This window comes from Balaenoptera physalus (assembly GCF_965194825.1).
Source record: "Balaenoptera physalus genome assembly, chromosome: 21".
In the NCBI taxonomy this organism is placed as follows: Eukaryota; Metazoa; Chordata; class Mammalia; order Artiodactyla; family Balaenopteridae; genus Balaenoptera; species Balaenoptera physalus.
The window spans coordinates 38,799,903-38,826,789 of record NC_138902.1 but is presented as its reverse complement, the minus strand read 5'-3'; the positions used below and the strand labels follow the sequence as shown (position 1 = coordinate 38,826,789).

The 26,887-nt window shown below is 46.3% G+C and overlaps 1 protein-coding gene across 2 annotated transcripts in view; it reads right to left on the bottom strand.

The window, feature by feature from the left end:
* LOC309651395 (sperm-associated antigen 11B-like) overlaps positions 1–26,887 on the bottom strand; it is a 99,017-nt gene that overhangs the window by 44,452 nt on the left and 27,678 nt on the right. The window contains exons 2-5 of one of the 2 annotated variants that reach the window (XM_082444142.1): positions 11,003–11,229; positions 9,819–9,968; positions 4,904–5,136; positions 666–3,269 (exon numbers count right to left, since the gene is read on the bottom strand). In XM_082444142.1, the coding sequence (XP_082300268.1) occupies positions 5,003–5,136; positions 9,819–9,968; positions 11,003–11,057 (339 nt within the window). In that variant the 5' untranslated portion in view covers positions 11,058–11,229 and the 3' untranslated portion in view covers positions 666–3,269; positions 4,904–5,002. Of the gene's footprint in view, positions 1–665; positions 3,270–4,562; positions 4,656–4,903; positions 5,137–9,818; positions 9,969–11,002; positions 11,230–26,887 lie in introns of both variants that reach the window. The other variant, XR_014258087.1, reaches the window with a different exon arrangement.

The following is a 26,887-nucleotide window of genomic DNA, read 5'->3' as shown; positions in this document are numbered from 1 at the left end:
TTGCATATGGAGGCCATCTTCCCATTGCCTCGTAACTTACAGTGCTCTACAGACCAGGACTTGCTTACTTGGATTTATTTTTGTTGGTGGGTTACCTTTGAAAAGCAGATGGTGATGGGGATCTTCCCTGTCCTTCAAGATGTGAGTAAAATTTGGGGGGTAGACCATAGGATTAGTAGCTACAGGATAAATGGGGGAAGTTGCCCCTTATTACAAAGTGTGACTCCATCTGTGTTTTCACTCCTAACATCCTTGGGGCAGTTACGACAGCCCTCCGGATCCTTCCTTCATGTCACACAAAGTGCTCCCACTTCGGTCCTGCTCAGGGTTGCATCAGAAACACAAAGGCGCTGGTCGGCACTGAGGTTTGGAAGTGGGGGGAGATGTTAATATAGCATCTAACCTTCTCTCGGGGGAAAAAAATTCCCTCAGTCGGGACTAGGTTAGGACCACCCCCAGCCCAGCCTATGGGCAGAGAGAGGGGCAAGTCTTCACTAGCCTGCAGGCACTTCCCCAAGGGCTCTTGGCGGGTAGGGAGGTTAAACAATGCAGCAGAGAAGGGGAGAGGAAGGAGAGGAAAGGGCATGGAGGCCCCTCCTCAAGTCTCCACCCGCCCCCCCAGGCTTCTTCCACCTTCGTTCCTTCATTCACTCACAAATACTTACTGAACAAAGACAATGCGTTAAGACGTGCTGAGCTCTGCAGTTTGGCAACGAAGGTACAGATGTGCTCCCTGCTCAGGAAGGGCGCCTCGTAGCGTAGAGTTAGGTGTTTGACCATCCTGCCTTTACCTTCCTGGACCAGGAGAGCAAAGACAGGGCCTGCCCGGTCTTGGGGGTGGGGGACCCGGCGCGGGACTCTTCCGGATTCGAGGACATTTACTCTCTCTCTGAAGGTGAGTAGATCAAAAGAAGGTGTCGAGGCAGCGTGGAAGCAAAAGGTCAGTTCGTGCAAAGGAAGGTCTGGAGAGGCTCGTGTGGCCCTTGAGGAAGGAAAGGCCGTCACACCTGGGACTCCGAGAGTCAGGAGGAGAGGAGCGTCAGAGCGTGTTAGGTGGAGGATATGGGCTTTCTCCGGGGAGTGGGTCATCTCCTGCTCTCACACCGACGGCTTTCAGGCAAGGGTTTTTAAAGACAGTGTTAGGGGAGAGGGTCATAGGAAACGTGCTCCTGGACCTTCTTCTAACCGGTTGGTGGTGAAGAACCAGGCCATGTTTCCAGAATCTCAATCATCGACCTTCTGGTTCTGACCAGCCTGGGGTCTACATGCTGGAGGTCAGCATGTAACCACCATCCACCACCCGGCTGGGGGAGCTCTTAGTGTCTGCAGAACAGCACAAAGATGTGCATCAGGTGGTTCTCTCTCTCTCTTCAGGAGGAACTAGGGGTCCTGTAACTCTGTTGTTCATTAACTCTTTGGAACTCGGGGAAGGTCTAGGAGGGTCCCTTTTTTCTACAAACAAGAAATGGGGGAGACAGAGGGGCTTTTGTACCCAGGGAGGCCCTGCAGGGTCTTACTCGGTTTCAATCCCCCTTTTTCTTTGATACTCCTCAATTCTGAGGGGAACAGGGGCGGACAAGAAAGGAAGCAAAGTTTTGAATAGAGTTGTTAGTCATAAACTCAGTAAGGGAGCTCAGTTTTAGGGGGACTGCATTTCCCTCCAAGGGAGAGCAAGGTCTGAACTGAGAGGGGCACTTGTGCGATTGGGTGGACCCTGGAGCGTTAACGACACCCAGGAACCCCGGGAGCAGACACAGCTGAGGGTGGGGCTGTTGGCTGTTGAAGTTCAGTTGTCCTTGTCAGGAGATGATTAGAAATACTCACGTGGAATTCCAGCCAGGGACTAAGGGTAAAGAGATGGGTGGGGGACTTGCTGACCGGTGCTCACATTTCAAATTATCACAATAAATGTACCTCTAAGTCACCAGCAGTATCACAGGCTCCCACTGGTCATCGGGGTCATGTGACACAAAAGGCCTTTATCTAGTGAGGCTTTCACTTGGCCTAAAGGGTCAGAGGCTCCGGCCTGTGCTGTGGTTTCATCTCAGGGCATTTCCCCAGGAAGGTCTGGTCTGGTGTTGACACTTTACTCCTGACACTATTAATAAAGGGCTTCTTGTAAATACAGGAAAACAGAGAAACAAAAACTCCAAGTGGCTTCCTATCTTCCTCAGAGTGAAAGCCTGAATCTTACTCTGACCTCTGAGTTCTCTTTGCTGGCCTCCGCTGGCTGTTCCTCAAATGCACCAGGCTCGACCCTTCTAGGGGCGCTGGCGTTTGTTTCCCCTCCTTGGAGTGCCCACTGCCCACCAGATACCAAGGGCTCACTCCTCACCTTCAGGTCTCAGAATCTACCTTCTTGGAGAGGACTTCTCTATCTCCTGCATCCAAATGCCGCCCTCTGCCTGACACTTTGTATCCCCTCCCCTGCTTTTTCTTTTTCCGTATCATTTATCACTTTCTAATAGATGTTTTATTTATACACCTTGCTTATCGGTCTCTCCAATTAGGATATAGATGAGCGACCAGAGGTGGGAGATTTTGTTTGTTACTGGATCTCCTGTATCTAGAACACTACCTGGGACATTGTGGATGTTTCTTAGATATTTGTTGAATGAATGAGTGAATGAATGAGTGAGTGAGTGAATGAGAACAGGGAAGTCATTAGAGAGATTTAAAGAGAATAGTAACGTATGTAGATGTGTTTTTGCAGGGAGGGCTCTTGTTTTCTCCATCTCCTTCTCAGTCATCTCAACTTTATGCTTCCTTTACAGACTTTGCCACACACACACGTACCTTAGCTCTCATACTTAATCATTATTTTAACTCTTACACACACACACAAAAAAATCCAAAAAACAAAAACAAAAAGCTGCCTTGAATACATTTTTGTTCTCTCCACTTAGAGGGAGACACTGACATCCTAAGGCTTAATACCCAAGGCTCTATTGTTAACAGAACTCCATCCAAGACCCAGGTGTCTGATGCCCGGTCCCTCAACTAGGTGCGGCTGAGGAACCATGGAGACAGTGGCATCCTTCACTTTCTCCTAGCATCTCTGCCTGCTGTTCCAGCATCTCTGCCTGCTGTCCCAGCATCTCTGCCTGCTGTCCCAGCATCTCTGCCTGCTGTCTCAGCACCGCGCTCTTTCCTGGACCGCTTTCTCCTTCCTGTCATAGGTCTCTCTTCATCTCCCTCGGGGACTCCTCATTTTTCTGTGCCTCATGGAAACGTCAGCATTCTTCAGTGCGTCCCTCTGAAATCCGTCCCTGGGTGATAGGTTATAAGAATTTTTCAAGATTTCAGTTTCTGCCTACAGGTGAATGACTTTGACTCTTTTTTTTCATTTTTTAACCAATTTTTATTGGAGTATAGTTGATTTACAATGTTGTGTTAGTTTCTGCTCTACAGCAAAGTGAATCAGTTATCCATATACATATATCCACTCTTTTTTAGATTCTTTCCCCATATAGGTTATTACAGAGTATTAAGTAGAGTTCCTTGTGCTATACAGTAGGTCCTTATTTGTTATCTATTTTATATAGAGCAATGTGTATGTGTCAATCCCAATCTCCCAATTTATCCCTCCCCCGACCCCTTTTCCCCTTGGTAACCATAAGTTTGTCTTCTACATCTGTGACTTTATTTCTGTTTTGTAAATAGGTTCATTTGTACCATTATTTTAGATGGCACATATAAGTGATATCACGATATTTGTCTTTCTCTGTCTGACAATCTCTAGGTCCATCCATGTTGCTGCAAATGGCATTATTTCATTCTTTTTTACAGCTGATTTTGACTCCTTTATTTCTTGTCTCCTTCTCTCTCCCGGAACCTGTGTAAGTCCGTCCAGGTCCCAGCTGGACATGGTGAACGCCGCCGGCTTCTAATCCAATGTTCCCCAGACCGGTCTAGCCCTCCCCGTGCTCCCCCTCCTCCCCAGGTCCCGGGCATCGCCTGGTCCCCAGGACTCTCCCCCACCCCATGCCTTTCCTTCTCCTCCGTCACCAGACCTGTAACCTCAGCCTCTGCAGAAGCCCCTTAATTGTTCCCTCTTCAGAGCCTCTGTCACCGCCTCAGCCACTGACCACATCCTCAGCCTTCACTGTCCCAGTCACCTCTTACCTTCCTGCCTCTGGTCTCACACATTGTCAGTCCATCCCCAATTCTTTTGTTAGAATGAACATCCTAACACTCAAGTATGATTACGTTCACTCCCCCGGCGCACCTGGTAACCTTCTCTTGTTTAGCCCTCCGAGGTCTTTAGCGTAATATTTGTTTTCTGACAACTTCACACCATTTTCCTGCACCCTCCTCTTTTGGTCCTTGTAATTAGTCCCTCTCCTTTGCGGTTATGCTGAGCTTCTCCCCATTTTCTTAGCAAATCATTCTTTCAAGTTTCCATGACTTCCTACAAACTGTACTCTTTGCCTGAAAAATCTCTGCTTCTCTCTTTCACTTAAGAAACTCCTAATCATCCTCCAAAATCCTGCTCAAATATCCCCAGGAATCCTTTCTTAATTCTCTCATATTCGTCCTCCCCACATTTTGGATATACTCACATTTTAAAATATGCAGCATTTTGTTGTTTTTATGTATTGAGATGTTCTTCTCCTCATATATACACAGTTTCAATTCATTACATTTCTCAGTGTCTAGAACAAAAGTAGGTACTCAAAAAATATTTTAAAAATAAAAGAACAAATGACTTGAATGCTTTCCTATAAAAGTTTATTACATCCATATCTACCAGTAAACATTGTGTGATTTGCAAGGTATTGTACATCTCAAGCGAAGTCACTTTCTCTAAGATCACACCAAAAGATCACGTATAGCAGTTTTTGACTTTTCTTTTGCTGCAGTAGGATGTTTAGACTGTCAGGCGCAGATGACCAAGCCTCACCTCCTCTCTGCTCAGCTCCTTCTCCAAAACACCCGCATCTGGATTGATGGCCCAGGAGAACAGGGAGTGGACAAAGAGTTGGCTTTTATGACAACAACCTCAGTTTTGAGGTAAACAGCAGGCATCTTTCTTTTTAGAGCAATAGCCTAGTTGTAGTTCCATATAATTACAATATTTTTGACATCTGCCATCGCCTCTCTTGCAGTTGACAACTTTGAAATCTGGTTCAACGTCTGTATAAAGAAACAGCCAACGTTAGCCTCTTAAGACAATCTCAAGAATCAAACACTGGTTATCTTAGCCCAAAGGGATATGGTGGAGGACGGCAGGGGATAAGAAACAGATTTCTTTTGTACATGATCTATCGTATTGCCATGCAACCATTCTGATAGCATCGAACTCAGATTCTTAATTCCGGCTTTAAAGTCACCTTCACTCTCCCTGCAAATTCAGAGGCAGTTGGGAAGAGAAATGGTGAGGGATGCATTACGGTACAAATGTTGTACTTTAAATAATTTAGAATGTTGTGTAGGGGGACAAATAAGGACTCTCTGAGGTAAACTGTGAAGTGACATGGCCCCATCAGACATGTACTAAGTGCAATGGTCCCTGAGGAAAGTGGGCAGAGCCGTCCCTGTAAGGGAGATGAGACATCTAGGCCAGGCCAGGCGAGCAGGGGTGGCAGAGGGTAGAATTTTAAAGGACGAAAAGATGTATTTTCTGCCCCTCACTACCTTATGAATGCCTGGATCTGCTACCTTAAACATGAGTCAAGTTACTTGAGTTAATATGAAATTGATGTCTCACTCTATAGTTCAAGCACTAAAATTGTTAAACATTAATTTTTCTCTTAAGTAATATATTATGATGACAATGATAGAAAAGGGTGAGGGGCAAGTGTTAAAAAAAGAAAAAACTGATGAACACAATGAAAGCAGAGGCACAATATCAGAGAATTAGCAATAGGTGTCTGGCTGGGGAAGGCTTCTGATGGAGACCAGGGTACTCTGATTATCACAGGTGCTGCCACCAATTTGAGATTTGACCTTCAGACTGATTAAATGTGAAGAGATGTTACCCTCTTCCTGTCCTAATTTCTTTCCTTGTATGCCTTACAATTATTTGGTTAGATCAATGAATCAATTGGTCAATCAATTAAATTATTTTCTTATCACTTCATTTTCAGATCAATAATTTTTTTTTTTATCCATAAAAACCTGCACATAGAGAATTCCCTGGCAGTCCAGCGCTTTCATTTCTGGGGCCCCGGGTTCAATCCCTAGTTGGGGAACTAAGATCCTGCAAGCCACTCAGCACGGCCAAAAAAAAAAAAAAAAGAACACCCTGATACCATCACCATAATCAAGGTCATAAACATATTCCTCACCTCCAAAAGTGTCCTTGTGTCCCTTTGTTTTTGTTTTGTTTAGTTTTTGTTTCTCTTGTGGTAAGAACATAAGACCTACCCCTCTTAACTTTTTAAATGCACGACCTGCAGCATTAACTATAGGCTCTGTGATGTACAGCACACCTCCAGGATTTATTCACTCAGCATAACTGAAACTTTACCCTATTGAACAACAGCTCCATCTATTTCTCTACCCCCTTCCTCTGGAAACACCATTCTATTGTCTACTCCTCTACCTTTGATTATTTTAAATACCCCATATGGTTCATAGTTTCAAGTTTAAAACTATAAAATCAACTCCAGGTATGTAGCTCTGCTTCTTCCAAGAGAGAGATTTACCTCCTCAGACCTATCATTCATCTAGTTAAGCCCCAACAAAATCCAAAGATTATTTTCATTATGACATCAATGGCAGAGGACTCTAGAATCGTCTCAGTGCTGCTGAGAAATGTCATGTTTTTCTAGGTCATCCTGTGCCACAGCTGCAGAACAGTCATCACTAGGAACCCCTTTCTTTTGGGGATTTAAAACTCCTTGTCTAAGTGAGAGAGTGGTAGTGTATATATGGACATATAAACACTACCAAATGTAAAATAAATAGCTAGTGGGAAGCAGCCGCATAGTACAGGGAGATCAGCTTGGTGCTTTGTGACCACCTTCTGATCTACTCAAAATAATCCTGTCTGAAGGGAGTTATTGTATCCCTCCAAGTATCCTAGTCTCATGCTGACCTATGTCACTTGTTTTCAGGTTATTTGTGAAGTAGGTGTTTGTACCTTCTGGCTGTCCTCTCTAGGCCCCTCCAGTGGCAAACAGAAGTGGACACAGACCTCTCACCAATCAGAGGAGCTCATTCTTACTGCACCTACGCACAGTCCAGACCAGCATTCGCCCTCCAGCCCCTCTTCAACCTGCATCTCTGGTCACCAACATGAATTCTAAAAAATTAATAAAACTAGTACCCTGAATTGAAACAAGAGAGGATAGTATCGTAGGTTCTAGAGGAAGATAGTTCTGAATTCACACAACTTTTCTGCTACTTAGGTGGTGTGTGCTTTTGAGAAAGCCACTCTTCAAGGAGCTGAGATTTCCTTGACCATCAAAAGGAGGTGATAAACCTATCCTCTAAGTTTGTATGAGTTCTAGCAAAGTACCTAGCACACAGTAGATGCTTATTATACTTAAATCATTATTATATGAATTAAATTGTTTAGGACATACTTTGGCCCTAGAAGCCTCTAGCCCTGGAATCTTGTACCAGTCAGTAAGAGCAACAAGAGGACAGATGGCACAGTCTTTGGAGACCATTTGGCTGGCCCAACTGCTAACAGCTCTGACATCATGTGGGGAAAGGCCATGGGCCTTGTTCTTCTCAGTTTACTCATTTGCAACGTGGGGATAATAATAGTACTTATTTCCTAAGGCTATTGTGAAGATTAAATGAACTTATGGCAAGCAGTTGGAACAGACCAGCACAAAGTGAGCAGTATATAAATATTATTGTTACTATTATTATTATTACTCATGATAACATCTTGTGGATTGCCACAGTAACTTATAAGACAAAATGATCTAATGTTACGAATCTCATGTACGATAAAGACAAGTTCATAACAACATTTTGTCCACTAAGCACTTTTGTCATGAAGCAAAGCCCATTTACCCGGGTATTCACTCAAGAAATCATTACTTGTAAAATAGATAGCTAGTGGGAAGCAGCCGCATAGCACAGGGAGATCAGCTGGGTGCTGTGTGGATAGGGAGGATGGGAGGGAGGGAGATGCAAGAGGGAGGGGATATGGGGACATGTGTATGCATATGACTGATTCTCGTTGTTGTACAGAAGAAACTAACACCATATTGTAAAGCAATTATACTCCAATAAAGATGTTAAAAAAAAAAAGAAAGAATTACTGAGAACTTATAACGTGCTAAGTCCTGTTCTGGGTGTTGGGCTTTGCACAGTGAATGTGGCAGTTGATCTCTTATTCTCTGGTGAGGTTTACATTTCCCACTAGTCTTCACGTGACTTTGGAGACACAGGCAGAGCATATAGGGGACACAGAAGTCACGTGGTCCAGAATCTCCAACAGGTGGATCACAGTCAATGGACCGTCTTGAGAGCATCCCTTGTCAGTACCCAAGCCAGTTGTGTCGTGCTTCTCCTAGTGGCTCACGTGCTCCCTTCTCTGTTCTTGGTGATTTTGCCAACAGCATCCTTCTCTAGCACCAGCCTTCTCCCTTCTGCTCCAAGAAACATCCCTGCCAACAGACCTCCCCTCACAAACACCCACGTGGACAGACAGACATGCATGCAAACAATTCAATCACTGTTCCTTAGACAGAAGTTGCATTCTTAGTGCTGGTTGACCCTGAGGTTGTAAAGACACAGCGACAGAGGCCCAGGAAGCCCACGCAGCTTCCCTGAAGTTCACCCTGCTGCAGGCAGGGCACAGGGTGTGGTCAGCAATGAGCTCTTTTCTTTAGAGATCCTACTCTCTTCCGCCAGCTGAGTTACTGAGGTCTCTGAGGCTTGCAGCCATGAGGTGGACGAGAAGGAGGCAGATCCGAGTTTCTCACTGATTTGTCCTGTGATGCGCTGACCTTGTGCCCTGGCAGCCAGCCGGTCGGAGGAGGCACCCTTACTCCAGTTCGCAGCAGACTCTTTCGCAGGCCCTCAGTGTCTGGTGGCATCTAAGGCACGTTCTCACTGACCCCTCAGGTCCTCAACAGACACCCTCTTCCAGAGGACCAAAGCTGACCCCTGTGTGAGGCCCAAATCTGGACCACGGAAAACAAATACGTGTTCTGCCCACCGAATACCTAGGAAGGCGGGCCCATTCCCAGGCGGCGTCCACCCCTCCTTCGCACCTGCACCAGGGAAGCGCAGCAGAGCAAGCTGCCACCCGTTAGACTTTGGCCGCCGAAGACGCGTCAGGCCAGCGTGGCCTCCTGTGTCAGGAGAGACTTACTCAGGTCTCCAAGGGCCTCTCTTGAAGCCCATCTCCGGTGTCTCGGGGTGGGAACAGGGCCCAGGCCCTTTCCCTGAGGAAAAGCATGAGCCTCTCAAGTCACCAGTGGCCCTTTCCAGAGGCTTCTTCCCAAACTCATCTCAGTTTCCCCTTCTCTGTTTAAGGCCCTTGACAGGGGGAGGATCTCAGACTCGCCTCTCCGGGTTTCGGTCACCCCCTTTCTATAGAGCTGCCCGCCTCTGCACCCACGCACGGGGGCACGTCTGACCGACACCATCCCCTCCGGCCACCAGCTTTGGGTGAAGTCCGAGCAGCGGCCTCTTGTCTGCTCGACGCTCCCACGTTTCACAAGACCTCCAGGGGTCCCGCCCTGGGGGGCTGTGAGACTCCCACGTCCTTTCCGACGGGCAGGGCAGCCTAAGCCGTCCACGTAGTGTCTCTGCGTCCCCAGCATGGCTCAGCTGCCACCCCGGCCCGGTCACCCTGCATCTAGCCTTCCTGTAAAGGCTCTGCCCTCGACGTACCCATCACTTACCCGGGAAGGGGGACGTGCGAGGTAAGAGGTGGCGTTCTACTTGGTGGCGTGACGGTTGAGACCCTTCGGTACCACGTCCCGGGGAGCCTTCCTCTGGTCCCCTGGGACCCTCGGTGTCCTGCTGGTTAGCATTCGTGACCCTGGACAATCCTGTCTCAGAGTAAACACACAGCAGAGGACGCTCAGAGCTCGCCATTCACAGAGCCAGGAGGACGAGGGGCTTACATTCCGCGGCTCGAGTGACAGTGGAGGCGGGAGGGGCAGGGGGATTGTCGCCCAAGTTTACAGTTCCGGTCGCACAGGACGGGCACGGCCCAGACCTGCTGTCCCGCTTAGGTAACAACACGGTCTTGTGTGCTTCGAAATTTGCTAGGCGGGCAGATCTCACGTTAGGTGTTGTTACCACAGGAAAACAACAGCACGAAGACAGGGCTACGGAAACTCTGGGAGGAGTTGGGGCGTCCGTCCCCTTGGCTGGGGGGATGGAAGCACAGGTGTTTGCATATCTCCACACGCATCACACTGTACACAGTAAGCAGGTGCCGTGCCCCGTGTAATAACCATACGTCACTAAAGTGCAAAAACAGAGAGCGGAGGATGGGCGGAGTAGGCTGAAAGAGGGGCAAATGTGACGTGTGTGTGTGTGTGAGAGAGAGACAGAGACAGAGAGACAGAGTCAGAGAGAGAGATGAACGATCTGAAATGGTAAGTGGTGGAGCCTGAGTGCCCCGTGGAAGCCAAGCTGACCACCCCTAGGCTGTCACCAAGGTAGTCGTTGAGACCCCCTAAATGTCAAGGTCCTCCCTGACACACACCGTCCTTCTCTGTAAGGGGAAGGGGATGTTAAAAGGAAGAAAGTGGAGTCAGCGTGGGGACCCTCCCTCCTGGGAAGCTATGCCAGCAGCACATTCAGAGTGTCATTCACGGGACTTCCCTGGCCAGCCAGGGGTTAAGACTCTGTGCTTCCGATGCCGGGAGTGTGGGTTTGATCCCTGGTCGGGGATCGGCCAAAAAAAAACAAAGAGTGTCATTCACAAACCCAGGCAGAGACTCCTACTGAAAAACCCACCAGGAGATGGGCTCCCAGGGCTGAGTTTCTCAAGGCCCAGCCTGGACTCCTATTCTGGAAATGACCACTGTGGAGAGACCCTGGCCCCCAGGCCCAGGCCACACTTCCAATTTACCTGGGAAGAGCAGAACCACCAGGAGAAGGGTGGTTGGAGAGAGGAACTGCCTCATGTCGCCGAGGGGACGGCAGCTGGGATGCCCAGGGTGGCCGCAGGCGGGCGGGCCGCAGCAGGGCTTCCTTTATAGCTGCGCTGGGCGAGTGGGCCTGTGGCCCAGGATGGGCTGCGTCCTGAATAACTTCCTGCTTTCACAGGACGCGGGTAGATGCATTACTTTCCCACTGCTAGTGGAACAAACAAACATTGAGCCATTTTTCTCAGGAAGTAAATAATATGCCTGAGTGCCTTGGGCGGATTTGGTGAATAAGACAGGTAAGGGGAAGAGAGGAGGAGAAGGAAGAGGGGAGAGAAATGTCATTAACACAAAATCTCCAATTTCAAGTGCTGACGGTTAAAGCACGGCTATTCGTTAAAATGGTGACATAAATAAAGCTGCCACTGTGCTCCTACCCTCTCTTCTGAACATATTTATTTTAGCATAAAAAATCATGCAGAAAAACACAAAGCATTTCAGGTATGACCTGACTTTCAAGGCTGTCATTGCCTGAGCTTGCAGAGGTAGTTCCAAAGCCACTCCAAATAGCCCTTCCTGTTCTTCCTCCCGAAGCTCTCCCTCATCTCTTTTTACCCTCCACCCTTTGTAATTTTTTCTGGCTCTTTTTCAGTTTTCTCCCCTCTTTCTATTCTCCTCTTTCCCCCAGATGCCTGACTATTGATGCCATTGGGTCCAGTTCAACACTGTTTTGAAAACAAGTTCTGTAACTGAGCCTGGGTTTTCTCTTCTAGCGATAATTAAGCCAAAGGCGCGTCTTCATCGTCTTCTTAGCAGGCACGAGATTTCATTTTGCTGCTTTATCACAGGCTTGCGCAACCCAGGCAGGGCGTTCTGGACTCAACCAGACGTTATAACCATCTAACGTCCAATATAACGTCAGTGACTCTGGAAAGGGCAGTGTTTATCCCATGTGTCTTATGTGCATGCACATTTTGGTCCAGAGAAAAATGTCTTTGACTACTTGTGTAAATGAAAATACATCTGTTCTCCCCAGAGGAAGGTGGAAGTGGGTGGAGAAGGGGGCAGCAGGTACCACGGACACTTGGCATCTGGGGAAGCAACAAGGAAGCAGAGGAGGATTGCAGCTCTGAACCGATGCTCACGGACTTGCCCCAGCATCTCGACCCAGCAATCACCACTCCGGGTCTTGGGCGCGCAGAGGTTCTAGGCAGAGGTAGCATTAAGATCAAACACATCCTTTTATTTTTAGGCATTAGGAAATCTTCCAATTCAGGAGGACATTGGGGACTCTGGCAGGGGTGGGAGACAACTCGCCCAAGATAAGGGTCATTAGTCACCGAGGCCACCAGATTCTGACAACTGGATGTCTGAAGAAAGTAGATGGTCAAGAAAGGAAGTGAAAAGCTGTGGTTACCTCAGCTCTAAATGGAGATTTCTTATTCCCTCACCCCATGCTCTCTTTACTTTTACATTCCAGTCCAGCAGCTATTTCTTATAGTTGTACTTATATTTACTTAAGTGTAGAATTGGGATCTTTTATAAAGGTAATGCAAATTTTACAGTATATAAGCAACTTACTTCTACAGATGTTTGTTTTCCCTATTAAAAAAAAAAAAGAAAAGAAAGTCCATTCTAATATTCAGAGGTTAATAGTGATGAGTCACGGATCAACCTAGAACAGTATTTTGAACATTACCAAATGTAAAATGGATGGCTAGTGGGAAGCAGCTGCGTAGCACAGGGAGATCAGCTCGGTGCTTTGTGACCACCTAGAGGGGTGGGATAGGGAGGGTGGGAGGGAGATGCTAGAGGGAGGAGATATGGGGATATATGTATATGTATAGCTGATTCACTTTGTTATACAGGAGAAACTAACACAACATTGTAAAGCAATTATACTCCAATAAAGATGCTAAAAAAAAAAAAGAAAAAAGAACAGTATTTTGATAACCACCGCTCAGCTAAAGGAAGGCTCTAATTCATTCAAATCATCTGATCAAATTAGATGAAGAAATCGAGCCCCAAACAGTCACGTCTCACTTCCTCTGTCTAGGTCTTAAGATAAAGTAATCCCTCTCCAATGCTTCTGAAAAGAGCAATTCTTGAGCAGAAGGAAGAAGTGAAAAGCTCGTCCTGCTTTTTGATAGACAAATGTTGGCAAAGTCGTTATAAAAGCAGTTGGTGTCACATTGGTCCTAACAGAACAAAGTTCTGAGTCCTCTTCCAGAATTCTGTGTTCTAAAAAAACCATAGAGCAATTTACCTGCTAAAAGCCACATCCATCCTGAGGGGGAGAAGAACCCATTTGAGAACATTCTAATCACTAGTTCTAACTCTTGTTTTTTGTCCATGCAACTAATAACTAGTATTCTTCTTTGTTTGTTTTTTGAAGCCGCTTAGTATGTGAGATCTTGATTCATCTGAACCAAGTAGGTGAGCTAACGTAAAATGGTAGAGGCTGCTTTGCCTAAGAAGATAATCTGCAATAATCCCTGCTTACCCCACATTCACATTTTCCAGGATTTAACGCGGTGCCACTCAGGAGGCAAGAAAGAGGATGTTCCAGGGCTGAAAATCTCACCCCCTGCATGTTTCCTTTTTCCATTAAGAACTTGGATGGCAGATCTGCTCACCCAGATGTTTGTTCCGTTAATCTTCCAACCTTCTCTCTCTTTCTCTCCCCGCCTCTGTCTCGCTCTCTCAACTTCAGGTAATACAAAATGTATAAAGGTGTTTGCAAAATAGTGCTTTCCTCATTCTATCACCCTTCCTTCCTTTATTAGCTGGACTACTGTCTGAAATACAGTTTGGGCAGGAAAGTCAGGTCAAATGCTTTATTACTCCCCTTACTTTGCTGGTTTTCACGTTAAGAAGTCTGAGGGCACCTTCCCAAACCCTGCCCAGTGCCAGAGCCACTCTCTGCTGCCACCTGCTGGATGGGGCCCTCCATAGCCATCCGCTGGGGTCAACCCTTCTCACAGAGCATCTCTTTGCTTTGTCTCCCTGGAGGTCTATGGTTCGAATTACAGTGTATGCCAAACAAACTGCACCTAATATTGATTTATTCCATTTTAATTAATAAAGACATGTAAAACTGTTGAGCAGAACTTCTGATCAGAAAAGAAACCCAATATTATCAAGATCAATCAATATAATTCAGGCAAAAAATAAAATGATGTTCACTTAGGCTTGTGGCTGATTGGATATGTTGTTTGGTTCATCTTTTCCAGTATTGAGACTCTCACGTAACCTGCATTGCTGTCCCCCCTCATCAGGTGGAGGCCTTGTGTTCTCTGCATCTCCTGTACTGGCTCTGCACGGGGTGAAAGCTCTCAGCAAGTCCTCACTCAGTGGTTCCACTGGGGATGTTCCAGCTGGAAGGCCTGGAGAAGAAGACTCAGAGGCCTAGCTGTCGGCAATTCCAGGGACCAGGCTCCACTGGATTTCTGTCTTTCACTGGATTCAATGAGTTGACGGTCCACTTTTTCAAACAGCACGGAGAGGTGTTGGGGCATTTTCCAGTTCTGAATTCTGGTCTTTTACAATTCCTCCGGCAGCGAGAAGTCCTGTAGCCGCATATCCTGCCTGCATGGAGGTCACTTCTCACTAAATAGCAGAGTAAGTCAGTGTGATTAATTGTAACCGAGGACCGAGAGGCGAGGCTTTGGCAGCAGGTGTTTGGGGGGAATGACGGAAACTGACTGGAGAATGCGGGGAGGAGTAGCGGTGGGACTGACACAGGACGACAGCTGCCCTGACAACCCCACCTCTTCCGCTTTCCTAGCTGATTGGCTTCACCGTCTGATTTGCTTCCTGCATGACTTTTGCGTGTGTGTGTTTTATAACCCAGAGGCCTTTAACACCATCATTTTAATCAGAATTATAACAATGTTGAAAATTTTAGCAAGAAAATATTTTACATGGCCAACTTCATTCAGCCATTTAAAGGGAGTGTGGGTGATAGATGGTGGACTTTTTTGTTTCATGTTCATTGGCTCATGTCACACTTCTTTTTAAAATCCCTGCAAAAATTTGCTATTACTTTGTGATTAAATCCAACCAAGCCCATTAGCGTGGTCTACAAAGCGATGGCGATCTGAGCCTGGGCTTCCTCTCCAGACTTGTGCTGTTCCCCAGCGGCCCCTGCTCTCCCACCAGAGTCCCCCTGGCCTCCCTGTGGCTCCTGCACACCAGCTCTTGGCTGTCTGTGTGCCCTCCCTTGCGTTGTGCCCTCTGCCTGGAATACTTTTCTCCTCTTCCCATGAACGACCTCTCTGAACTTTTAGCTCTTAACCTAAATGTCAATGTCGGGGAGATCTGCCCCGTCCTCTTCATGGGGTTAAGTGCCCCAGAACTATTGTCTTTCCGATGCAATTATTTTTATTCCTTCGTAACATGTATCCCAAACTGTAGTTCCTTTTTTTTCTTTTTTAGTACTTTGGTCTTCTCAGTTGAAGTCCAAGTTCCCTGAGTGGAAGATGTCCGTGTCCCACGCTCACACACCCCGTACACGTGCACAACGTGTGCTCAACGAGGACCTGCTGGGCACCTGCCTGGAGAGACCAGACTGGAACGAGTAGGGGAGATCCGGATGCGGGAAACGAGATCGAATCCTGATCCTTTGGCCCTTGGCCTAGAACAGAAGCGGGAGATGTGGGTCTCCTTACTCAGTCTCCGTGTGTGCTCTCTGAGGCTGAAAGCAGCTGGTTAAACCAGCCCTCACACGCCAAACTGGTAGCATTTCACAGCGGTGCCAGGAGAGCCCTGGAAGCACAGGTGTGGAGCCCTGGAGCGGAAAGGTGGTTGGTGGATTGAAGGATCCTCCCTGTAGAGAACTTCGCTTGAGGTGGCTCTACAGACAGGTGCCTCTTGCATTTGGACCAGATAAACGTATTCTAGGGTAGACCGAATGATACTGGGTCTCCCTAACATAACCGATCACCCACCCTCCTGCTTCGTGGGCATTTCAAGGGGCTGCGGGTAGGTAAGCGCCAGAGTCACCAAAAGGAGGAGCAGCAGAGATGCGGTCGGGCAGACCCGGCAGTTCGCGCTCCCCTTGCCCCGCTCTCCCCACATCGCGCCCCTCCTGGGGGCCTTTCTCAGGCTTAGACCGTAGCAGCCAACCCGACCCAGCCCTCAGCAGCCAAGGGCGGGCAGTGGCGACCAGGTCGGCCTGAGCATCCCCGTGGTCCTGGAGGGACCCCGGACCCAGGTTCCTATCTCAACAGGTTCTTTGTCTTGTGATCACAGGTCGAAGGGAAGCTGGTTTTTGATAAATAAATTACTATCATACTTTGACAGACCTGGAATACGCTGATAGCAGAATTTCAGGGAGGCGTCCATGGGAAGTGGCCCAGGAAGAAAGAGCAAGGAAGGAAGAGTTAAGCTAAACATGGACCCTTGGGATAAAGAAATAACCCATGTGGATTACTGCAGGGGCACAGCGCAGAAGGGGAAAAGGTGGGCAGGCTGGGCGCCCCTCAGAGCCATGGGAATTCACTGAGCGGCTTGAGCAAGATTAGGGAGTTGCTATGAGTCAAACGATTGGTGTAATCCCAGCACAGCTGGATTCCTCTTAATCCTAATCCTCTGACATGATATGAAAAGGTGTTGTAAAATTTAGGAGGGTGAGTGGGATCCCCTTCTGTGTAGATCAAAGCTTTTCAGGAAGCAGAAGGGGGTCATCAACGGGAAGGGGAGAAGACATCTCTTTCCACACAACAACAGTGAATAATTGCAGCTGTCCTGCGATGCGGTAAGTATGGTGAGTGAACCCCCCCGTGACACCTAAGGTCCCTGCGTTTTTGAGTTATGACGTCTCACTGCCAGGAGGCGTATACGAGGACTGCCCTTCACTGCATTTTCCTCATGGTCTCAATCAGGGCAGAGATTAAAGGCTGTGATTGAACAAGGATGAAGCTCCCCGTGGGATGTTTATTCTTAGTCAAGGTTTTTCTTCACATCCTGTCCTCTGCAACTGCATGTATTTCTAGCTAAGAGTCTCTTTTTACCTGGAGGACCTTGGTAGAGCAGAAGAAAAGTGGTTAAGAAAAGGACAAGGACTCTCACGGTGCAGGGTGTCACCTACACATCGGCACTTGCCATCTACCTCTACAAGGATTAAATCATGAGCCACTGCAGCTGCTGACCTGCAACGCCCCCTAAAAGGAGTTCTGGGTGGAGAGTAGGAATGAGGTACTCTGTGCTCTGGAAAAAACTGGCAGAACGGGTCTTCAGATAGTTAGATATTTTCAGGAACCGATGTTATGAGCCCAATTCTTGCATCTCGTCATATCTAGAAAAGCATTAAAATCCTTCATGGTGACGACTGCTCCTCGTGACGAGCAGAAACCTTCTGCAAAAAATATGTGCTCGATTGCATGTACTCCCCCTTCACCAAAATCACATATATACTGACCTTCCCTCCTACCTCTTTGGAGCAGTTTCTCAGAGCTATCTGAGATGCTGTCTGCCGGGCTATAGTCCTCATTTTGCCCCCAAAAAACTTAACTCACAACTCTCACGTTGTGCACTTTTTTTTCAGTCAACAAGGCATTGCTGGAAAGACACAGAAGCAAGTCTGCCAGAATCACCACGGGGCAGGAGAGGAGCATCTCTTTCTACGGGCAGGGCGCTGCTTCGGATCGCCGAGGCTTTCGAAAAGCAGCATGTATAGGGGAGCGCTCATGAGACGCAGCGAGAAGGTAGGTGTTAGGGACATCCCTAGTGGCACGGAGCCAGTGCTCAGGATGGGGAGGGTGGGTTCTTGTATGGAAAGGACCCTTTATGAGGAGTTGTTTGCAACTTCATTTGTTTCCCTGTCTGAAACAAGAATTGGAAAGAGGATCTCTAAGATATTCTTTGATTCAGATGAAAGGACTTGCGGTTCTGTTTCAGTTCAGTTGGCATTAAATTGCTCCAGGTAAATTTCAGCCTGGAGCTTCTTGTTGAAATGATGGCCTAGGCCAGTGGGGTTAAAGTCTATCATTCCCAGGACCGCTCTGAAATAAATAAGCACATAATGTGAAAGAGAACAACGGCGTGGGAGGTGGAGGAGATCTCAGCACATTTCCGGGACAGAAAAACCTATGGGGTGTGGACAACCGGTATCTCCAAGGAGCAAGTATCGAAAGGAGTTAGGAGAGAAAGACATTTGTTGCAGGACGGACCTGTGGAGGCGAAAGTGGGGAAGGAGCAGGACAGGGCAGGGAACGTCTTCGCCCTTGTTGTGGGCCTGACACCCCTGAGGAGGTGAGGTGGGGCTGAGTAGGAAGAGCCTTAGATTGCAGTGCAGCTTGGCAGCTGGGACCCCCAGAGCGCGGCCGTCTTCGGAAGATCCCTGCATCAGCAGACAAGGCCCAGCTTTGGGTCCGCCCTGTGCTTATTCTCTGACTGGAAGCAGCCCTGGAAGACAGTGCCCTCCTCAGGGGGCTGCCTCCTCACAGGGGACCAACCTGAGCACCAAGGGGCATAACCCACGGGCTCTGCCCGCCTGTCCCAGCTTAGGCGTAGTGAACTTTGATGATGTGCCTCAGGGAAAAGCCAGCTTCAATTCAAGGTCTGATGAGCCTAAATTCAAATAGACTCCGAGGGTGGGCAAGCACAAGAGGTGGAAGGCACTGAACGCCCCAGACCAAGACCCACCCCCTGCTTCCTGGGCTTTAACTCCAGGAAACCCACCAAGTTATCACGGTGAGAGACCAGAAACGAACCCCTGTTGGCTCTGGCAAGGAGAAAGGAAGAGTAATTATGTGATACGTGTCCAGAGAATTCTCTGTAACAAGAACTTACTCTCCAGGGAGAAGAGCTTTACTAGAGCCTCGTCCCATCTGGGAGAAGGGCGATTCCCCTACATGAGCCCCACCCAACCTTCCTGTCTCACCTAAGTGGTGGTGGGAGAGGCTAAGAAAACCTTGTGAAGGTGGCATTGCAGAGATGCAGGGCAGGAAAGGACTGAGGTTTAATTGTAAGATTATAAACTGCTTCCCTTCCGCCCACTTTAGCCCCCCACCAACAGGGCTCCAGGATAGGAACAGCAGGTTACAGCTGAAAGAGCTGCAGATACAAACTACCTAAAAAGGAGTTGTTTCCAGCAAACCCAAAGATACCAGGGGAGACAAAAACAAGGACATCAGAGGAAACTGAGGCTTCTGACACCTACAGCTACAGTCAACAGTAAACACAGCCCAACTCCCAGTCAGATCAACACGAAACCTCACACTAGAGAGCGATTCACTTCAGTTCCTATTACCCCATGCATCATGTCTGGCTTTCAGTAAAAAATTACAAAGTATGCTAAAGGCAAGAAAAAACACATTCTGAAGAACTAGACTCAGATATGGCAGAAAATTTCAAATTCTAAGACTGTGAATTTAGAATAACTATGTTTAGTTTGCTAAAGAAGATTTGGCAACGTGCAAAATGCATAATGGAAGCAGAGAGAGGGAAACTCCCTGCACTGTACTCTTTGGAAGGACGTCCCCATGCACCGTCCACACTTAAGGAGTGGGGAATTATGCCCATTTCTTTGAGGGCCAAACATCTGCATAAATTATTTGGAATTATCCTGCATGGGAGAGCTGTCTCTTCTCCCCCATTTCTTTCTTTCTTTATTCCATCTTTTATGTTAGTATGGAGTCATGGTCATAGATCTTCATTTTATGCTTTGGATTATGATCCAATACTACTTAATTTATTTATCTTTGCTCAAATTAATTCAGGTTTGGTCACTGGGAGCTCTTTCAGTTGGTTTTTGTGTTCCTTGGACATTCCCCTGCCATCTTTTTGTCTGTTTGTTTTGCTTTGACTACTCCTGTATGTTCTGGTGCTACAAGCTGCTCTGGGTTTATCTCGCATACCTCCTGCTCCAGCCCTAGAATTAGCCATCTCTCCAAAGATCCTTGGCTCCTTTTATTGGGGAGTGATATCAAAAAGCAGGATCTAGCTGCTGGCGTATCATTGCTTCTAGGCCATCTCAGCTGACGGGGCAAGGAAATATATGTATAAAAACCCATATATACATATACATATATATGGGTACACACACACCCTTATAAATATTTATGTAATCGTCTGTATCTACAGTAAGCTAAATATGAGTTCATATTGATGTCTCCGACTCTCATCCATCCCCACATGGATCATTCTAACTTCCTTGCTTATCTGTAAACTTCCACTCAGCAGTAAGAATCCTGGCCCCCAGCCTCTCCCATCCACTTAATTGTTCAATGTCCTTGTACCTGTACAGCAGTATCTGAACCCTAACCTTGTATTACAAAAGAAACAACGTTATCAACTGGAGTGTGGTCCTTTGGTACGGTTCCTTTGGCCTTCAGACTTAGAGATGGCCCTCCTTTTCAAAGGGACTTAGGTCAGTATCTCCCTCCCCCCATACAGATGCCTTCAGTGAAGTTGTTTTATGCATTTATGGTACGGTTAGACTTGTTTTGTCACATTCTGCATTCTATCCTGGGGCAGCCCTGACTTTCCTAACTTATCTCTTTTCATTTGCATAGTGCACCTTAGTTCAATCTTCGTGCTACAAAGTTCTAATGGTTTTAACAAGTGCCTAGTATCATACAGAATAGTTTCACTTCCCTAACGCACACCCTCTTCTTCCCCTAGGCAACCCCTGGCAACCTGTGATCTCTTTACTATCGCTATAGTTTTTTCCTTTCCAGAATGCCATATAATTGGAAACATACAGTATGTGACATTTTCAGACTATCTTTTTTCTGGAACAGTATGTATTTAAGATCCATACATGTCTTTTTGAGGCTTGATAGCTCATTTCTTTTTATCCCTGAATACTATTTCATTATATGGGTGAACCACAATTTGTTATCAGCTCACTTATTGACGGATATCTTGGTTACTTCCAGTTTGAAGTGATTATGAATAAAGCTGCTATTGATATTTTGTGCAGGAGTTTGTGTGGATATAAATTTTCAAATCAATTGAGTAAAACGTTACAAACTGATGTTTTAGGAAAATGCAAAAATAATTTAATGGAAAAAAGACAATCTTTTGAACAAATATGCTGGAGCAATTGAACATCCATAGGTTTAAAAAAAAAAGACCTTGACCATCTCACAACTTTTAGAAAAATTAACTCAAAGTGGTTAATGTATTTAAAAGTAAATGTTAAATTATAAAACTTTTAGGAAAGAATACAGGAGAAAATCTTTAGCGTGTAGGGCTACTCAAAAAGCTCTTAGACTTGATCAAAAAACAAGATCCTTAAATAGAAAATATGTTAGACCTCACAAAATTTTAAAAATTTGCTGTGTAAAAGATTCTGCTAAGAGGCTGAAAAGACAAGGACTTCCCTGGCGGTCCGGTGGTTAAGACTTTGCCTTCCAATGCAGGGGGTGCAGGTTCGATCCCTGGTCCCGGAGCTAAGATCCCACATGCTTCACGGCCAAAAAACCAAAACATTAAAAAAAAAAAGAATCAGTATCGTAACAAATTCAATAAAGACTTTAAAAATGGTCCACTTAAAAAAAAATCTTAAAAAAAAGAGGTTGAAAAGACAAGCTGTGGATTGGGAAAAAGTATTTGAAAACCATATATTCAACGAATAGCTAATATCAAGAATATATCAAGGACTCTCAAAACTCAACAGCAAAAACAACCAAAAATAATCCAATTAGAAAATAAGCATATGAGAGATATTTTACTGAAGGAGATATAGAGATGGCAAATAAGTACACAGAAAGATGTTAAATATCATTAACATTTAGAGAGTTGCAAATTAAAATCACAATGAACTATCAATACACTCTTACCAGAGTGGCAAAAATAAAAAAGTAGTGGCAACTACTTTTAGCCAATGCTGGCTAGACTGTGGATAAGCTAGATCACTCTTATCTTGTTGGTGGGAATGTGGAATGGTGCAGCCATTCTGAAAAAGTTTGGCCTCCTTTTAAAAAAACGACACTTCCAACTCCTAAAGGATGCAGCAACTGTACCCCAGGACATTTATCTCAGAGTAATGAAAACTTATGTTTGCCCCCAAACCTATAAACATCAATGTTTATAACAGCTTTATTTGTAATAGCGCCAAATTGGAAACAACCCAGATGTTCTTTGTTGGGTGAATGGTTAAACAACTGTGGTTCACCCACACCATGGAATACTACACAGCAATGAAAACGAAAAGACCCTTGATGCATGCAACAACTTTGAAGACTCTCCAGAGAATTATGCTGAGTAAAAAGCCAATCCTCCAAAGTTATATACTGTATGATTCTATTGATATGGCATTCCTGAAAGGACAGAGTTGTAACAATGAAGAACAAATTAGTAGTACCAGAAGTTAAGGAAGAGGAGGAGGCAAGAGGGAGGAAAGTGTGGCCACGAAAGGGCAAAAAGTAGGGTCTCGATGGTGATGGAAATGTTCTGTATCAATGTCAGTATCTCAGTTGTCGTGCTGCTTTGGGGGGAAATTGGGTGAAATGTATAGGAGATGTTCCTGTGTGATTTTTTACAGCTGTACGTGACTCTACAATTGTCTCAAAACAGAAAATGTCATTAAAAGGGTCACTGATTCCAAGAGGATTAAGTACATTGACCCTGAGGAATTAAAAGGGAGGTAAAGCAGGATTTCTGACCCAGCAGAGAACCAAGGCTGGATCTTAAGCCTAGGGAACATGACAGGGAATCCTTAATTGAACCAGGTAACGTGAGAGCTTAGAGTCAGAAGGTAATTTGGCAGTTAGCCAGTTCCTAGGAAAATAGTAGAAAGTCAATTTGGGACCAGGATCCTGGTCACTGGAGCTACTAGCAATTGTAGAGATATTTACGATCCCTGTGCCCAACAGCAAATTTGATTCCAGTCTTATAGGTAGGGAACAAGTCCATAGGAACTGTCTCCAATTACAGCTAAAGGCATGGAGTCAGGATGATTTAGACAGGTGTGTGACACAGGATAGTCCTTGATAAATAGATTATCTATCCATATATCATTAATATGATGATCCATCTAGATATATGTTCATTTCTCTACCTACCCATCATCTATCTGTCATCTGTCTATCTCAACAGGTTGCTGGGGGTTGACTGCCTGAGAGAAAGCTAGAGGTTTGTTGATTATAACAGCTTCTAGCCCCCTTTTAAAAAGAAATATCAGGTGGCTTAGGGACAAGTCCCTTATCAAAAAAGTACAGAAAAAGAAGCCAAGAGTCAGGGACCATCAAGGTTAGCTACTCACGTTCCCCCTTCTAAGTGAATCATTGACAAATGGATCAGAGAGTCATTTTATTTGTATTAAAGTGTCTTCTTACTGGAGGCCAGAGTAAAAACAAGATGGAGGTGGGTGGTCCGTGCTGCTCTGGAATCTTAAGCGTTTTCCTTATTTTTCCAACATGCCTGGAGTGTCACACAGCATTTCAGGGACTTCCGGCAGAGACCCACCAGTTCTTCATTTATCTGACAGGACTCCACGCATCTCCCTTTAAGCTTGTAGCATTTCTCCTCAAGAAGTCCACTCCTGGCTGCACAAGGGAAAGAGCCACTTGAATTAATTCTCTTCTCAAATATGTCTAGTTACCAGGTACAGTCGTGTCACTCATCAGGGAGGGTTCCTTTACGAGTTGTTGCAGTGCCTCATCCTGCCAGCAGATGAGATGGCAGCGGGGGAAGTGTTTTCTCTTTGATTTTCCTATGGTCTTGTCACACAGGCTGAAAGAGCAGGAAGGACAGATTTGCCTTCCTTCCAGCATGTTGAATTAGGCTGTGTGAGGGCTTTGGGAAACAGAAGCTAATGTTCTTTCATCAAAATCTTTTGGGATATTGTCAACTTGTTCCTATAAACACCTCCAGAGTCCGTAGCTTCCCCGAACCCACTCTCAAAGTGCAATCTGTAGATAGCAAGACCTGAGATTGGGAAGATGTCCCATGACTGGGGTGAAAAAGCATAAATACATAGAAAGAAGAACGTTTACTGTAGTGCCTAGAAGTTGAGAGATTGCTTTAAGAGGCTCGATTTGATTTCCTCTCCACATTCCATCAAATGTGTTCAAGAGCAGAAAGGGCGCTGTGTCGGGAGTAGTTCTCCCAGACTTTCCTTGTGTCATTCTGCGTAGGATGCTGGCTCTGGCCTTAGTACTTGATGAGGAGAAATGAGAGTAGCCAGCTTCAACTTAAAGACAGGCAGAGCATCTTTTTTTAAAAAAAACATTTTTGTTTGTTTGTTTTTTGGTTTTGGCTGTGCCGCGCTCCGTGCAGGATCTTAGTTCCCCCTCCAGGGATCGAACTCGTGCCCCCTGCAGTGGAAGCGCAGAGTCCTAACCACTAGACTGCCAGGGAGTTCCCCAGGCAGTGCATCTTACCAGAATCAACATTTTAAAGTTGCACAGTTCAGGTGTGTATGTAATGAATGTGTCAGACGTACACAAATTGCAATTAATGTCAACATATAAAGATGCCTAATTCACATACCCGTAAAACTAAAACCAGATAGATTAGTGCCAGCATGTGTGCTAATCAAACCAGCATCGGCATATGAGCTCGTAAGTTTAAATACTCTGACATTTCCAAGCTCAGTGAACCCTGGCTTCTACCACAGGAATTTATACTCTCTCTGCCGTCCTAATAGTAGAAGGCTATCTCAGGCTAGGGGTACTGGACCTCACTCTGACAAGAGTCCTTGTATTGGATCCAATTCGCAGTGATGGCCCAGAAAGAGAAAGCCTCTGGAAAGAGCGAGAGCACGCATGCCTACAGGGCTTCTAATGGATCACCACAGATACCCATCTAGAGAATACGTGTGGGCCTGTGTCTGCACGTATGGCACGTTAATAGGTCAGTTTCATTTAGTTACATTAGATAACTTCCTATTACATCATCTTGTACTGCGTTGACTAATTTTATACTAAGTATGAGGGATCTGAAAAGGGTGCTGTGGTTAGTTTCCAACGTGTCCATCAAGGCCAGTGGAAGGAATGGTTCACTCCAGGTGCTAGATCCCCATGTGCTTGGCCCAGAATCTACTCACACAGGGTTACTGCGAAACAGACCAGAGACGTGCACAGCTGGTGGAAACTTCTGAGCCTCATACCAGGGATATCACTGGCATTTGGCACAAATTCGGACTCACGGTCGGTTCTGGAAAACCCTTTGTCCAGCTCCCTGGAATGTGGGATGAGTCTAGCCTTGCACTGTGATTTTGGGCAGGACCCAGATGGAGCCACTGGAGGTCCTCAGGAGGTGATGACGGAGTTCTGATGCGGAAAGGACACTGTGGCAAGACAGAGCCGGCCTCAAGGCCTGGCTTCCCTCCTGCTTCCCCGCATGACTTTGACAAGCTGCTTGGCCTACCTGAAGTTTAACTTCTACAGCTGTGAAATATAGGTAAAACAGGCCTTCCAAGCCAAAAGAGTTGCTCTGAATATCACTAAATTACAGGTAGGGCAGAGTCTCCCTCAAAGGCACTGTCATTGGAGAGTGAAATACGTTTTATTATGTGACAGTTTGGTCTCAGTATCCAGCTCTGTAGCCTGTGATTAAGGAATGGCAGTTGAAGCTTTACTATTTTAAGTAATACCGTGACTGGCAGGGTACACAGTGTCTCCAAGCTCCACCCCTTTCTCTTCCATTTCTCTCTTTCTCTGTCTCTCTTCCTTACCTATCTTAATCTCTATCACAACTATTTTTTAAAAGATCCATTGATGGCCATCCTTGCTTTCAATTTTTTTTCAAATTTTTGTTTTTGTTAATAAGCATAAGACAGGACCAAAAGGCATCTTTTCTGGCATATCCTGATGTCTTCAAACCTGTGATGCCCCATCCTAGATGATAACAAAAAATGCAACGGCTTTACAGCAGAGGCAGTAGAGGAGAATTGCCCTCCTTTGGCAGATTCAGGGCTCCTGGGCCGAGGGTGTCACTGCATTCTAGAGCGGACCGCGCCCAGGTGCCCGCGGAGACGGACTCGCTCTCCGAGCCTCCACCTCCGATAACCTTCCCTGCGAAGGTGCTCGTTTTACCTGGGGCCAGAAAGAAGAAGACGGCAAAGAGAAAGAGGGGCGTCCTCATGACTTGCAGGTCTCGAGAGATCAGCACAGTGTCCACGATAAAAGAGCAGCAAACACCCGCCTTTAAACCTTTCTCCAGCCTGATAACATCTTGGTCGGTGAGGCGTGGCGGAAGCGAAGATGTGTCTGTGCTCTTCTGCTGGAGGCCACAGTCACATGGGTGGAGAGAAAGACCTGAACTGTCCACTTTAATCCTCCTCCTTGTGAGACAGGGAATGGGATACCTCTCTTTAAGAAGACGTGAAATTACGGGGATAAGCGTCCATCGGCATCACCCCACTACTCCGATTGCTGCTAATGTTGAAATACCCTAGACGCATTTGTTAAAACAAGAATAACCCCCGCCTCCCCAGCCGCCAAGCAACAAATGATTGCTATGTTATGGAAAAGGTGGTTTTCACACGTGATCTGGATAAGCTCACCAATTTAGTTCCTCGTGCTCCACGGATACCAATGAGGGATTGAACGTATAACTACCTTCGAGAAAACGGACACGTTTCTCAAGGGAAGAATTCCAGATGGTATTTGCTGACACTCCCCCTCCAGGGGACGGAGCTTAATTGTCTCAACTTGAAAGTGATTTGCTTCCAAAGAGTAGAATATAGAAGGGGAAGAACAGTCACTGAGGAGTGGGGGAGCTTGGCAGGCACGCCTCACCAAGTGGTCAAGGTTAACCTCAGGAGGGGTCAGTCATGTATCCCTGACATGAGTGGGAGGAGAAGGACACTTCGCTCTGTGCTCTCCTTCTCCCAAACCCTAAACCCCAGTCCACTCGTGAGAAAACATCAGACAAACTGGAATGCTGTAGTTTAGTTAGTAGTCAAGTACGAC